This window comes from Sinocyclocheilus rhinocerous, unplaced genomic scaffold (genome assembly GCF_001515625.1).
Source record: "Sinocyclocheilus rhinocerous isolate Xijiao unplaced genomic scaffold, SAMN03320098_v1.1 scaffold1812, whole genome shotgun sequence".
Classification (NCBI taxonomy): Eukaryota; Metazoa; Chordata; class Actinopteri; order Cypriniformes; family Cyprinidae; genus Sinocyclocheilus; species Sinocyclocheilus rhinocerous.
Window position 1 is genome coordinate 532,484 of NW_015670626.1, and position 13,252 is coordinate 545,735.

The window sequence follows — 13,252 nt, forward strand, 5'->3', positions numbered from 1 at the left end:
TTACTGTCTAGAGTGCGTGGAATGGTGCGCTGTGATTGGTTGTTACTGTCTAGAGTGCGTGGAATGGTGCGCTGTGATTGGTTGTTCCTGTTTACAGTGCATGGAATGGTACGCTGTGATTGGTTGAGCGGATATATCGCATTCTGCAGAGAAGGGAGACTGGCGTTTGTCGCAGTTTGGAAAGAAAGGAAACATGACAGACTAACTCGGCGGATATCACATTTTGTGTAAAATTAAAAATGGACTTTTCAATACCGACCAGATACAATACTGATTTTGGCGGAAACTCTTTTTTTTTTTTAAATGGCGTTTATCAAGTTTTGGAACCAAACTCTTCATATTTAACCCTTGTTTTGTGCTGATTCTTGGTCAAAAATGACTGATCTTTAAAACTTGCATGTAAATCGCTCATTATGCAGTTTTATCAGCAAATCTTCGATTCAATCTTTTTGTTTTCTTTGAATGAGCACAGCTTTTGTGTTTCATTTTGATCCTAGGCCTCATTCATCTGAGCTTAAACCTCAGTTTTTGAGTGAATATTGCCAACATTATCCACAAATCATGTTTTCATATGCATTTAACATATGCATGAGCTCAGATCAACGAGGCCTGCGATCAGTCAGCTCCAAAAAGAAACACAAAACCTGTGCTGATTCAAAGAATACACGCTGATAAATGATTGAATCTAATACTTGGTAATAATATAGTATAATAAGAGATTTACAAGCAATTTTTTTTCTAAGCCTATGATTTTTGACCGGGAACACCACGAGTGTAACAAGGAAGGAAAAAATCCCAAAAAGTGTAAAAACTATACTTTTTGGGGCGGGGGGGGATTTCTGTTCTACACTGTGTGAGCAAAGTCAGTGAGTTTTATTTATATTAACTAGCATTTTTTTGGGTCCAGATGACCAGAACACAACATGAGGGTTTAAGGAATATTTTGTATGCCGTATTAAACTCTAAGATGCTGAATATGATGGGATGTATGTGTGATCGTGGTTCATCAGCAGGTCAAAGAGAAGGAGGGAGAGACCGAGGGACGAGAGGAACCAGAATCTCCTGAAAGCGATAATGTCGTTTACACCGCAGAGAAGAAGAGACAGCTGTGGAGAATGGCTCATTATCGCACAGATGAGAGACACGTAGGAGTCTTGAACATTTCCAGAGCTCCCTTTCACTCTTTAGTGATGCACCAACATTTCAGGAACCAAAAATATTCAGCAATTTTCAGTTGTATTAAAATAACGTCACATAACATCACATTTACCTTAGGAAAGCCATTCAATATCCATAAACTCGTTAGTCAGCTAGAAAAAAAAAACACTGTATTACATATTCATGATATTTTTACTTAATATGTTGTCTTTTGAATAAATATGTCATGAAAACAAGGTATAGATTAGATACGGATATAAAATATAGATTAAAAAATATAAATATAAAAATGTAAAAAATAAAAAAATATATATATAAGGCCACCGTTTAGATGTTTATATTTCAACAACAAATTAGATTATGTTTAATAACATGATTCTATTATTAAAAAGTTTTCAAAACAGTCTTATGTGCAATTTAAATGTTTGTACAACTTGTTGATTATGAAATACATTTGATTCATTAATTTATTATTAAATGCAATTTGTTTTTGGTTTCAGTTTTTAGCGAAATGAAAATATAAATTTTTGTATTGATTTTTGATATTGCAATAATATTAATACATGTTATTATACTAATATATATATATATATATAATTTTTTTTTTATATATAAATTTTAAAAAGTATGTTTCAGTTTTCGGCCAAGTGCATTCTGAATTTTCAGTTTTGATTTTGGCCCAGAATTTTTATTTCTGTGCATCACTATCATTCTTTTATAATCACTTAGACTAATACAATCTTCCTCCATTTAAGCATTAAAAATGATTGTTTGTGTAGCAAACATGCACTTACCACTTATATATTTTCTCTGACTTGTTTTGGAGATGTGATTTATGGAGAAAGAGTCGTCCTGAGTTGTTCTTTTGCATCATTTTCAGCTGCTCACCACACGAGATGGCCATAGCACACCCGAGGTCTGTGTTTCAGATCAGCTTTCATTAGTGAGCATCACAGATGAAGTCAGAAGCGAAAGCAGTGTGAATACTGTGACTGTACTCTGTCTCAGGTGTTGATCGTGACGTCAAACGGAGCCTCGCTGGACTTCACGTCAGTCGCTCAGGAGAACGGGCCGAGGTCTGTGGAGCTCTACTCTACCCCTCATTACAGAGCCGAGTCTGATGCGCGTAAGTGAACTGAACAGATGTGCTGCAGTCCAAAACAGTTCAGCTCAATGGTTTCAAGAACAAGAGAAAGAAAGAAAAGTCTTATTTGCTGACAGACTTTTAAAAGCTAAATCATTTGCCTTTATGATATTCCAAATACAAGTCGGTTCAATAACTTGCAAAAACTCATTTTCATAATAAGCAGTGTTGATCCAAGATAAAAAAAAAAAAAAGTAATAATAAAAAAAATAAATAATAAAATTTGCATCAGATGCAAAATGGCATATAATTGCAAAGACATTTCTGTGTGTGTGTGTGTGTGTATATATATATATATTATTGCGATTATGATTATTATTTGTATTATTAATTTTCTACATGAATATAGAATCATTCTAAGTTTATATTATATAATCTATATATTATAATCATATTAATATATTGTATCTCTATATAACTAAACTTGTAACTTGTTTTGTGATTGTTTTAAACAGTATCTTGCACAGTTTTGCTTGTGAAGTCTATCTGGTTTAGGGACATTTAGATATATTTACTGGAAAACAAGACAAAATTAGTATGTATGTATATATATATATGTATATACACTGCCGTTCAAAAGTTTGGGATCAGTAAGACTTAGAAGTGTCTTCTGCTCATCAAGGCTGCATTTATTTGATCAAAAATACAGAAAAAAACAGTAATCTTGCTAAATGTTATTACAATATAAAATAATGGTTTCTATTTTAATATCCTATCAAATATAATTTATTTCTATGATGCAAAGCTGAATTTCCAGCAGCATCATTACTCCAGTATAAAGTGTCACATTATCCTTCAGAAATCCTTCTGCTCATCAAGGCTGCATTTATTTGATCAAAAATACAGAAAAAAACTGTAATCTTGCAAAATGTTATTACAATATAAAATAATGGTTTCTATTTTAATATCCTTTAAAATATAATTTATTTCTGTGATGCAAAGCTGAATTTCCAGCAGCATCATTACTCCAGTATAAAGTGTCACATGATCTTCAGAAATCATTCTAATATGCTGATTTATTATTAGAATTATCAACAGTTGTGCTGCCAAATATTTTTTTTGGAAACTGCAATATTTTTTCAGGATTCTTTGATGAATAAAAAGTTCAAAAGAACAGCATTTATTAAAAATATAAATATTTTCTAACAATATAAATCTTTACTATCACTTCTTATAAATGTAACACATCCTCGCTGAATAAAAGTTTTAATTTCATTCAAAAAAAGAAAGAATAAAAATGTACTGACCCCAAACTTTTGAACTGTAGTGTATATTGTTAGAAAAGATTTCTATTTGAAATAAATGCTCTTCTTTTTAAATATTTCACAATATTACATTTTTTCCTGTATTTTTGATCAAATAAATGCAGCCTTGATGAGCAGAAGAGACTCCTGTAAAAAACATTAAAAATCATTCTGATCCCAAACTTTTAACCGGTAGTGTATATTCATATTCATGTTTTCATATATTTACTGGAAAACAAGATTAAACTACTGATTAAGATTTAGGTGCAAATGACTTGTTTATTACTTGTTATTATTAGTTTTTCTACCAAACACAGTGCACAGTCTCACATTATTCCCATTCACACCCCCGTTCCCTAGATATTCCCCATACATTTCAGGAAGTTTGTTTTTTCAGTTCTTGGAAATTCAGTCTGAATGTTCCAGATAGACACGTGTAAAGCCTCCATTCATGCTCGAGGGCTGAGATATTAGATGATTCACAGAATCCCACCCTAAAATACACGCTTCTTTTTCAGAGAAAATCGACTGCGGCGTTTACAAGATTGACTCGACGTATGTTGAGCTTCCCGAGGTTCCCCGGCCGTTCGGTGTTGTTCGTGTGAACGCGGCGGTCAAGGCCTTCAGGTTCATCATGAAGCAGAGCTACATCTGTGCTCTCATCGCCATGATGGTGAGTCCTGCTTCACTGTCCTTGCTTTCAGCAGCCGGTTCAGTGCAAAGGACAATCATTTAAAGACCATTGGTTATCTTTTCTTCTCCTGACGGTCCGTCCAGGCTTGGAGCATCACGTACGTGAGCTGGCTGACCTTCGTCTTCCTCATCTGGTCCTGTATTCTGTGGATGGTGAGGGACCGGAGGAAATACTCCATGATCACCTCTCCGTTCATGGTGTTTTATGGGAACTTGCTCATCATCCTGCAGTACATCTGGAGCTTCGAGTCGCTGCAGCCGGTTCCTGGGCTCTTCCTGAAGAAAGAAGTGCCTTTCCGGGAGCTGGGATCTAAAGTGAGGCCGTGTGTTTATATGTGTCTACTAGAGCTGGGCGATAAACGATATCATATTGTGATAAAATGATAAGCTCGGGACATTTTTAGTCGATATGGAGTAATCACACAGCAGAAATAAAGAAATACCGCCGAATACTCGCTGAAACTGAAAGTAAAACTGAAAGACCTTCACGACAACCCGTCAAAATAAAAGACTGGTTTAACTTGAAGAAATTATGACAGAAGTATATTACTATTGTATACTAAAATGTACTTATGTAAAAGGAAAACACAGAATTTAGGGGAAAATAAATATCCTTCCCCATTAAAGCTAAAAAAAAATAAATAAAAAAGTGATAATATTTTTGGCCACATCACCCAGCCCTGTTGTCTATATATTAATGTGTTTAAATAACTTATAAAAAAGATCTTTCCCATTTAATAATCTGATTGGATGAGCCACACTGTGATTGATTGTGATTGATTAGGACACAGTGCAATACCTGTTGGAAGAGTAGTTTATTGTGATGATTGGTAATAGAACAGTTGATTATTTATTGAAGATTAGTGTATTTTACGATATGTATTTGCTGCTAAAATCACTGAAGAACTGCTCCACAGGGGTTTGACCCTGATTAAGGCAGTTTTAGGCACTGATCACACACACATCCTCTTGTGAATGAATTGTTTGGCTTGAATAATGTACAGTGTGTTTGTGTGTGTTTGTGCAGACTTTGTGTCTCCTCAGTTTCTGGCTGCTGTTGAGGCAGTTTCTGACTGAGAGGAGAGAGCGACAGACGGATGAAACACAGCTGTCTGACGTCAAAGTGGAGGGACACACAATCGGTCAGTCCACCTGTACAGAAACAACTCCTTTACCGATGTAACTAAGACCATAAAAAACATCAAATCAGAGAATTTAAACTTGTTTTATTTCAGCTAGGCAACATTTGCATTTTCATTTATTTTAACTTGATTCTAAAATAACTAAAACTGAAATAAAAATGAATAAAAAACATTATAGATATATAAAAATGACAACAAAATTACTAAAACTTTTAACTAAAACTAAAAAGAAAATGGAAAAATAAAAAACAATTCAAGCTATTAATGAAAACTAGTATCTGGTTCGGTTTCAATTCAATTTTTCCCTTTTGCAAAGTTAGAATGCATGCAAAAGGTTGCGAAATTTGCTGTTTCCATCCAGTTGACATCTCACAGATAAAATAGTGTGCATTGTCACATAAGTTTTGGTGTATTGCAAAAGCTGTTTCCATAAAAATAGTGTGTATATTGCAAATATTTAATCTTTCGCATCACAGATATCCTCAAATAGAGAGTAATGAATTACATTTGGCCAGCTTACTGCTGACACATTTCACAAACAATTTAATATTGCGAAATATAATTTATTATATCTAAAAATTTGATATAATTTTTTTCAAATATTCCATTTTCAGATTTTCAAGAGGTTACCAGTTAGAAATGAGAGCAGCACATTGAAAATGGCAATAACAGCTTTGAAAATATCAATAACATCAAATCGATCAGTGCTGAATTGTTTTCAGAGACAGATGCCGTTCGAAACATTTCATTTGTGTATTTACTGTAACTTCTGTAAAAACTCTTGAATCTTTTAGAGCATCTTGAATGTTTTTTTTTTAGAACTAGTAAAGTCAAACAACCCCCCCAAAAACAAAAAACAAATGTATAATCAGCATTTCTATCAGCTATATTGGTAAACATTTTGATGCGCTAAACCTTTTCACCTGGGAACTTGGTGCAGACTTAAGGTTGAGTTAACTAAAACTACGGTGATATTATCCACAGAATGTGTTTTGACAGCCCTAGATTGTGCATTTATGAATGTGTGTGTGTGTGTGTGTGTGTGTGCGAGTGTGTGCGTGTGTGTGTTTATCTGTGCGTGTGCGTGTGTGTCTGTGTGTGTATGTGTGTGTGTGTGCTCTTTTGCGTGGCACTTTATCAGGTTTGTGTTGTGCTCTGTAGCTCTGATAACTCTGACAACAGCCTCTTGATATCGCTTCAATTTTAACAAATAACATACGTTTATGTGCTGTTGATAGTAAGGAAATTATTAGACAATAATTAATGTGCAGTTTGTGTGTCTCTGTGCTTTGTGTACTGTCATTTGGTTTGTTTATCATCTGTTTGTTTGTTTTTGGTTTGTATCTCATCTTTTTTGTGGTTGTTTGTCATTTGTTTATTATCCGTCTGTTGTTTTATTTTCTTTGTTTTGTGGTTTATCAGTCATTTGTTTTTGTTTGTTTGTTATCCATTTGTTTGTTTTATTTTTGTATATTTTCATTTATTTATTTTGTTTGTTTATGCCACAGGATAACAAAGGAAATTCAGACTTTTTTCTTGCAGTTCTAAAGCAAAAAAAAAATTATTGCAATATATAAATGCATAATTGAGAGTTATAAACACAGTTCTGAGAAGAAAAGTCATAATTGTGAGATATAAACATGCAAAAAATTGCATTGCAAAAAAGGCAGAATTGTGAGAACGTTTATATTAGACTTTATATCAGACAAAATAATTGTGAGAAAACAATTGAGAGATATAAACTCAGAACTGCGAGGGAATAAAAGCTTGAATTGCGACATATATAACAAGATATAAACTTGCAATTGCAAGAAAAAGCAAAAAACCTTTTAATTTTTTATTCTGAGGCGGAAAAAAAAATGCAAGATGTGAATTCAGAAATCTGGGAAAAAAGTCAGAATTGTGAGATACCGTAAAAATGTTTATGAAGACATTCAGTCTCAGAATAACGAGAAAGTAAGTCGGAATCTTGAGATAAAAAGTTGCATTTGCCTTATTCTGCGATGGAATGGGCTTCCGTAGTTCGCCCCGTTCATCTACTGTTGTGTTTGTCAGATGTCTGTCTACAGTCCGCTGATGTGTTGTGCGACTCTGTTCCAGCTGCACTATGAGAGGTGGCGCTGGATGCTGAAGTATTTCTGGATGTCCGTGGTGGTTTACACCATGCTGGTGCTCATCCTGGTCTACACGTTCCAGTTTGAGTCCTCTATAAGCGTGTGGTCCAACATGACTGGCATGAGCAGAGAGAAGTATGCATTTGAGACGACTCTACTTATGTACAGTATGACAGGTGTTGCGGTGTGATAGGTGAGCTCCTCTTCTGTGCAGGCTGGAAGATCTGGGTCTGGAGAAGTTCTCGGTTCCTGCTCTGTTCACGCGGATCTTCATTCCCACCTCGTTCCTGCTGGTGTGCATTCTGCATCTGCACTATTTCCACGAGCGCTTCCTCGAGCTCACCGACATCAAATCTGTGGCTGACAAACAGAAGAGCACTATCTCCAGGTACAGCGGCGGTTGTTTAAAGCACACTTCAGGATGCACCGCACGGTCTCTTAAGAGCTTGTGACCTGACAGCCTTTTCCAAAAACAGAGTTCTAGACTCTGACTCCAGGAAATGAACAGTGTTGTTTATAAGGCATTCCTGCGAAGCTGGAAGCTTTATGTTAGGGGTCATTTTTTTATGAAAAAAAAAAAAATCTTCTCCCAAGTTTGAGACTCCATCAGGTTTTCGGACAGGATTTCCTTGGAGAAAATTAAATAATCCTGGCACCGGCATGCTTGGGATCATCTGATGACCAAAAGGCTCAATTTTGATCCCATTCTTCAATAATAATAATAATAATAATGGTTGTTAGTTATTAATAGTTGTTATTAATATTTTGTTGTTATTATTAATGGGAATATAATCATAACTAGGTGCATAACACAAGTGCATCTTTTTCAGGTTGTATAGTGTCTTTTTGTTTGCATTATTAAATGAGCTACTTTATTTTAAACATATCTTTAACAATACAGGTGCATCTTTTTCAGGTTGTGGAGCGGAAGTAAAATAATAAAAGTTATTTTAATACTATTTCTCTGCTATTATAATATTTATTAATATTTTGGATTAGTTTTTTTTTTTTAGTTTTAGTAATTTTATTATATGCTTTTTTGTCATTTTTTAAATATTTTTGACATTTTTCTTTATATTTTATTTAGCTTTTTTTTTCACTTTAAATTTGAGAAATGCAAGTACTTTAACTTGAAATTATTTTATTTCAGTTCGTTCCCAAAGCATCATTTCTGAAAGATTTTTTTAAGTTTTATTATTATTATTATTGTTATTATTATTATTATTGTTATAGATGTTGTTGTTAATGCTGATAAAATAAAAACATAAGTAATTTAAATATTGTAAAAATTGTAACAAAATTATGATAATATAATGTATTAATTATTATAGATGAGTTTGAAGAGATCTGTTTTTTTTGTTTGTTTTTTATTAGTGGGAAACCAAATGCAAATGAAGTATGTGATTCAGTGCTGTAAAACCAGAAAACATGAGAAAGTCAGAGGGACGTTAAAATATAGATCTTTAACTCAACACTGGTTAATGTTTAATACTTTAGATTTTTCCATTCAGTTTTTAATTGGTAGAATGAGTGAGCTGTCTCATCATGAGTGAGAGTTTCTTTCGTTGTCAGGCTCGTTCATCTGGATGGCAGTCTGGTGGATATTTCCATGATCAAACCTTCGCTGGACTCCATAAACGAGGAGGAGACTGAGGAGAGAGTAGATCTGGAGGAAGAGGAGGATGATGTTAAACAGAGGGAGGAAGAGGAGATCTCTGAGCCACACTTCAGCTGCTCGATGACAGCAGATCCTGAGCCGGACCGGGGTTCAGGTAGATCTGAAACCACCGTAACGTTCTTAAATTACACTTTTATGTTGCTCTAATTGAAAATCATAAACCGGTTTTGTTGAGTTTCTCTAAAAGCAAATAATGCTTGCCATAGAAAGAATTAAAAGAAACAATTTTGATATAAAATAGTTATTTCGATTGAGATTGTTGAAAAGCTTTACCGACTGCAGAAATTATTTTATTCATTCATTTCTGCTTTTTTTATTTTTTTATTTACACAACAGAAAATATGATGCATATAAAAATAAAAAAAGGCATCACAATAAATAATTTCAAGGTTGTCTGTTTGTAGCAAGCAAACTGAATTAAACGGTGACTAACGAAATGTTTTTAGTTTTATATTAAATGAAAATTATAGCTAATTGTGCTTTTGTTTTTGTTAATTTGTACTACATAACATTTTGGCTTATGTAAACATTGCCTTTATAATAAATAATATCCCTACTTTGTATGAATGTATGTCTTTAGGAAAATAAAAATGGTTGATTAATATTAAATCAAAAAAGTTTGAAAAAATTTATAAATTTGACAAAAAAAAAGAGAATAACTTTGGTTGTAACAAATCAGACATTATTATTATTATTAAATTTACATGTTGTTTATGGTGAAATTACTTTGTAAAAAGTCAAAAAATATGATATTGACCTTCATTTAGCAACATTTTGTCTAAAGAAAATAGTTATTAATTTATATAATTATTTATAATAATATTTTTGTTTGTTTGATTGTTTGTTTCTTTAGGAAAAATATATATTGTTTTCAAAATTTAAGGGTTGAACAAAGCATACATATAATTTGAGAAAAAAATAATAAATTAGTCTGTAGTAAATAAAGGTGTTTTTTCTCTCTCTCTCCATCAAACAGAAATCCAATGTGTCATATTTCATCTCTGCTCAGATGTAAACTAAGACAGAAGGTTGGAAATCAAAGTACATTTAAAATAAGAAAATAAACACTGTTTTGTTCCCATTCATATTCATTCAAGAGTAATGCAATAAAACCGGATCATATCCTTGCAGATGCTATCATCTGAATTAGAAGCATCATTCAAGCATAATAAATTAAATTACAAGACCAAATCAATTTTTTATATCCTGCTTTGAATGAGACGCTCTATACAAATCTGAATTCATATTGGAGCGATACAACTGGAAGAGGCTTTTATTGGCCCGCTGGAGACCAGAATAAAAGCGTCTAGACTTGTTTCATGTGTAAACGCCTCTAAACTGTTAAAGGTGTCATATCATGAAAATCTGACTTTTCCAGGTTTTAAGTGCTATAATCAGGTCTCCGGTGCATCTGCCAACCAAGGAAACGTGAAAAAGATTAACCCAGTAACTTTGTTTTGGGAAGCCTTTTTCTGCAAGCGTCTGAGAAAACGAGCGCGTCTGATTTCGCTCCCTTGGTGACGTGGCAAAGGGATCTCATTATAATATTACCGCCCCTTAATCTGTAAGTTTCCACCCACGGCGCCGTCATTGTGTTTCGCAAGCGACAACAGTGTACTAGCTCTAATGCTATGATGAAAGTTTGAGCAAAACATGCTAACTGTTCAGTGGTTGGCTGCACAGACGAGCACAGAACACTATTTACAGTCCCAGCCTCAGATGTTTCTGCTTCCACTCAAAATAGGCATTTTCAAAATGATATAATAAATTATCTGTGGAGTATTTTGTGCTGCAACTTCACAGACACATTCTGGGGACATCAGAGACTTATATTACATATTGTAAAAAGGGGCATAATATGTCACCTTTAAAGTCTTCAGTGCATTTGATTTCCAAGCGTTTCTCTGAGATAGAGATTTGAGGGCTTATTAACTATTTGTAACAGTACAGGTTGTGTAGCTTCTTGTTAGCGTTATTAAGTGAGTTTTACACCGTATTTATTGCGCACCACAGAACAGCTGCGAGTCAAACTTTGCTTTCCTAAACTGTTGCTTTATGTATTTCATAAACATGTCGCTGTGATTCATCGGAGGGTGGCTGTGTTTTATGACTGTTTTGAGATTTGAGATATTTTACGCATTATCGGCTGTGTGAGCGTCGTAATGTTGACAAACGGCTCTGTAAGTGTTGCTCTGCACAGAATCAGCTGATGTGTTTTCTGCACATGTGTGTTACTGTCAGACCAGTGTTATTTTAGCATTATTTCAGTACTAGTTTAATATTTATTAAGATTTTGAGTTAGCTTTCATTTTCAGTTTTAGTAATTTTAGTCATTTTTGTAAAGTTTTTATATTCTATTTAGCTTTATAATGTTTTTATTTCATTTTATTTAGTTAACATGAACTAAGCATGACCAATACTTCTACAGCATTTATTAATCTTAGTTAATGTTAATTTCAACATTTACTAATGCATTATTAAAATCAAAAGCTGTGCTTGTTAACATTAGTTAATGCACTGTGAGTTAACATGAACTAATAATGAACGACTGTATTTTCATTAACTCACATTAACAAAGATTAACAAATACTGTAATAAATGTATTGTTCATTGTTTGTTCATGTTAGTTAATATATTAACATTAACTAATGGCACCTTATTGTAAAGTGTTTTAGTATTCAACTTAAACTGACTTTATTTCAGTTACTTACCAAGGCAACATTTCTAATTTCGTTCAAGTTTTAACTTATTTTTAACAATATAGGTGCATCTTTTTCAGGTTGTGGAGCTTATTTTTGTTCAGATTATTAAACTGTTTTAGTATTATTTCTGTACTATTATTATTTATTAATTTGAATTAGCTTTTATTTTATTCTTTTGTTTTCATTTTAATTTTATTAAAAATTTTGTCATTTTATGTGCTTTTTTGTCTTTTTTTATTAACTAATGGCACCTTATTGTAAAGTGTTAGCATTATTTTAGTATTCAACTTAAACTGACTTTATTTCAGTTACTTACCAAGGCAACATTTCTAATTTCGTTCAAGTTTTAACTTATTTTTAACAATATAGGTGCATCTTTTTCAGGTTGTGGAGCTTATTTTTGTTCAGATTATTAAACTGTTTTAGTATTATTTCTGTACTATTATTATTTATTAATTTGAATTAGCTTTTATTTTATTCTTTTGTTTTCATTTTAATTTTATTAAAAATATTGTCATTTTATGTGCTTTTTTGTCTTTTTTTGTTATATTCAGCATAGATGTTTAGTAATTTTAGTACTTCAACTTCAACTTATTTTATTTCAATTTGTTGTCAAGGCAGCATTTCTAATTTTGTTCAGGTTTTAACTTATTTTAACTTACTATTAATACAGGTGCATCTTTTTCAGATTGCATAGTTTCTTTTTGTTTGGATTATTAAATGAGATTATTAAATTTATTTTTAACAGATTTTTTAACAATATAGGTGCATCATTTTCAGGTTGCGGAGCCTCTTTTTGTTTGCATTATTAAGTTATTTTAGTATTATTTCAAGACTAATATAATATTTATTAATATTTTGAATAAGCTTTTATTTTTATATTTTCAGTTTTGATTTTAATGTTAGCTTAAGTTTCAGTAATTTTGTTATGCACTTTTTGTTTTTCATCTAATATTTATGTGTATTTTATTTTATTTCAGTTAACGAAAATAATACAAATAGTTTTAGTTAAAGGGGTCATAGGATGCTACATGCACTTTTACAAGTTGTTTGAACTGAAATGTGTGTTGGCAGTGTGTGTACACAACCACCCTATAATGATAAAAATCCACCCAGTGTTTTTTTTTTAATCTACCCTGTAAAAAAATTCCGTAAAATTTACGGTAAAAAAAACGGCAGCTGTGGTTGCTGGAATTTTACTGTAAAAAATACGCCGGAGCAGATGTAGACAAGAATGACTCCTAAGCTATTGAGGTGTTTTGTTGTTGGATTTGTCGTTTACTCCCGGCATCTGAGCCGCTGAAGGCGCAGTGGATTATGTTTGTTTCTGAAGGGAATGCGCCCCCGATCTACATAAATGCGTCTATATTCGCGCAA

The 13,252-nt window shown here is 32.8% G+C and overlaps 2 protein-coding genes across 2 annotated transcripts in view; both read left to right on the top strand.

The window, feature by feature from the left end:
* LOC107734323 (piezo-type mechanosensitive ion channel component 2-like) overlaps window positions 1–5,474 on the top strand; it is a 112,109-nt gene extending 106,635 nt beyond the window's left edge. Inside the window, exons 9-14 of the mRNA XM_016546260.1 lie at window positions 1,011–1,145; window positions 2,039–2,074; window positions 2,167–2,284; window positions 4,065–4,219; window positions 4,324–4,554; window positions 5,267–5,474. Of these exons, the coding sequence (XP_016401746.1) occupies window positions 1,011–1,145; window positions 2,039–2,074; window positions 2,167–2,284; window positions 4,065–4,219; window positions 4,324–4,554; window positions 5,267–5,422 (831 nt within the window). The 3' untranslated portion in view covers window positions 5,423–5,474. The remainder of the gene's footprint in view (window positions 1–1,010; window positions 1,146–2,038; window positions 2,075–2,166; window positions 2,285–4,064; window positions 4,220–4,323; window positions 4,555–5,266) is intronic.
* Window positions 5,475–6,504: 1,030 nt separating this feature from the next.
* Window positions 6,505–13,252, top strand: part of LOC107734312 (piezo-type mechanosensitive ion channel component 2-like) — a 46,580-nt gene continuing 39,832 nt past the window's right edge. The window contains exons 1-4 of the mRNA XM_016546245.1: window positions 6,505–6,522; window positions 7,482–7,630; window positions 7,710–7,883; window positions 9,068–9,267. Coding sequence (XP_016401731.1) covers window positions 7,506–7,630; window positions 7,710–7,883; window positions 9,068–9,267 — 499 coding nt within the window. The 5' untranslated portion in view covers window positions 6,505–6,522; window positions 7,482–7,505. The remainder of the gene's footprint in view (window positions 6,523–7,481; window positions 7,631–7,709; window positions 7,884–9,067; window positions 9,268–13,252) is intronic.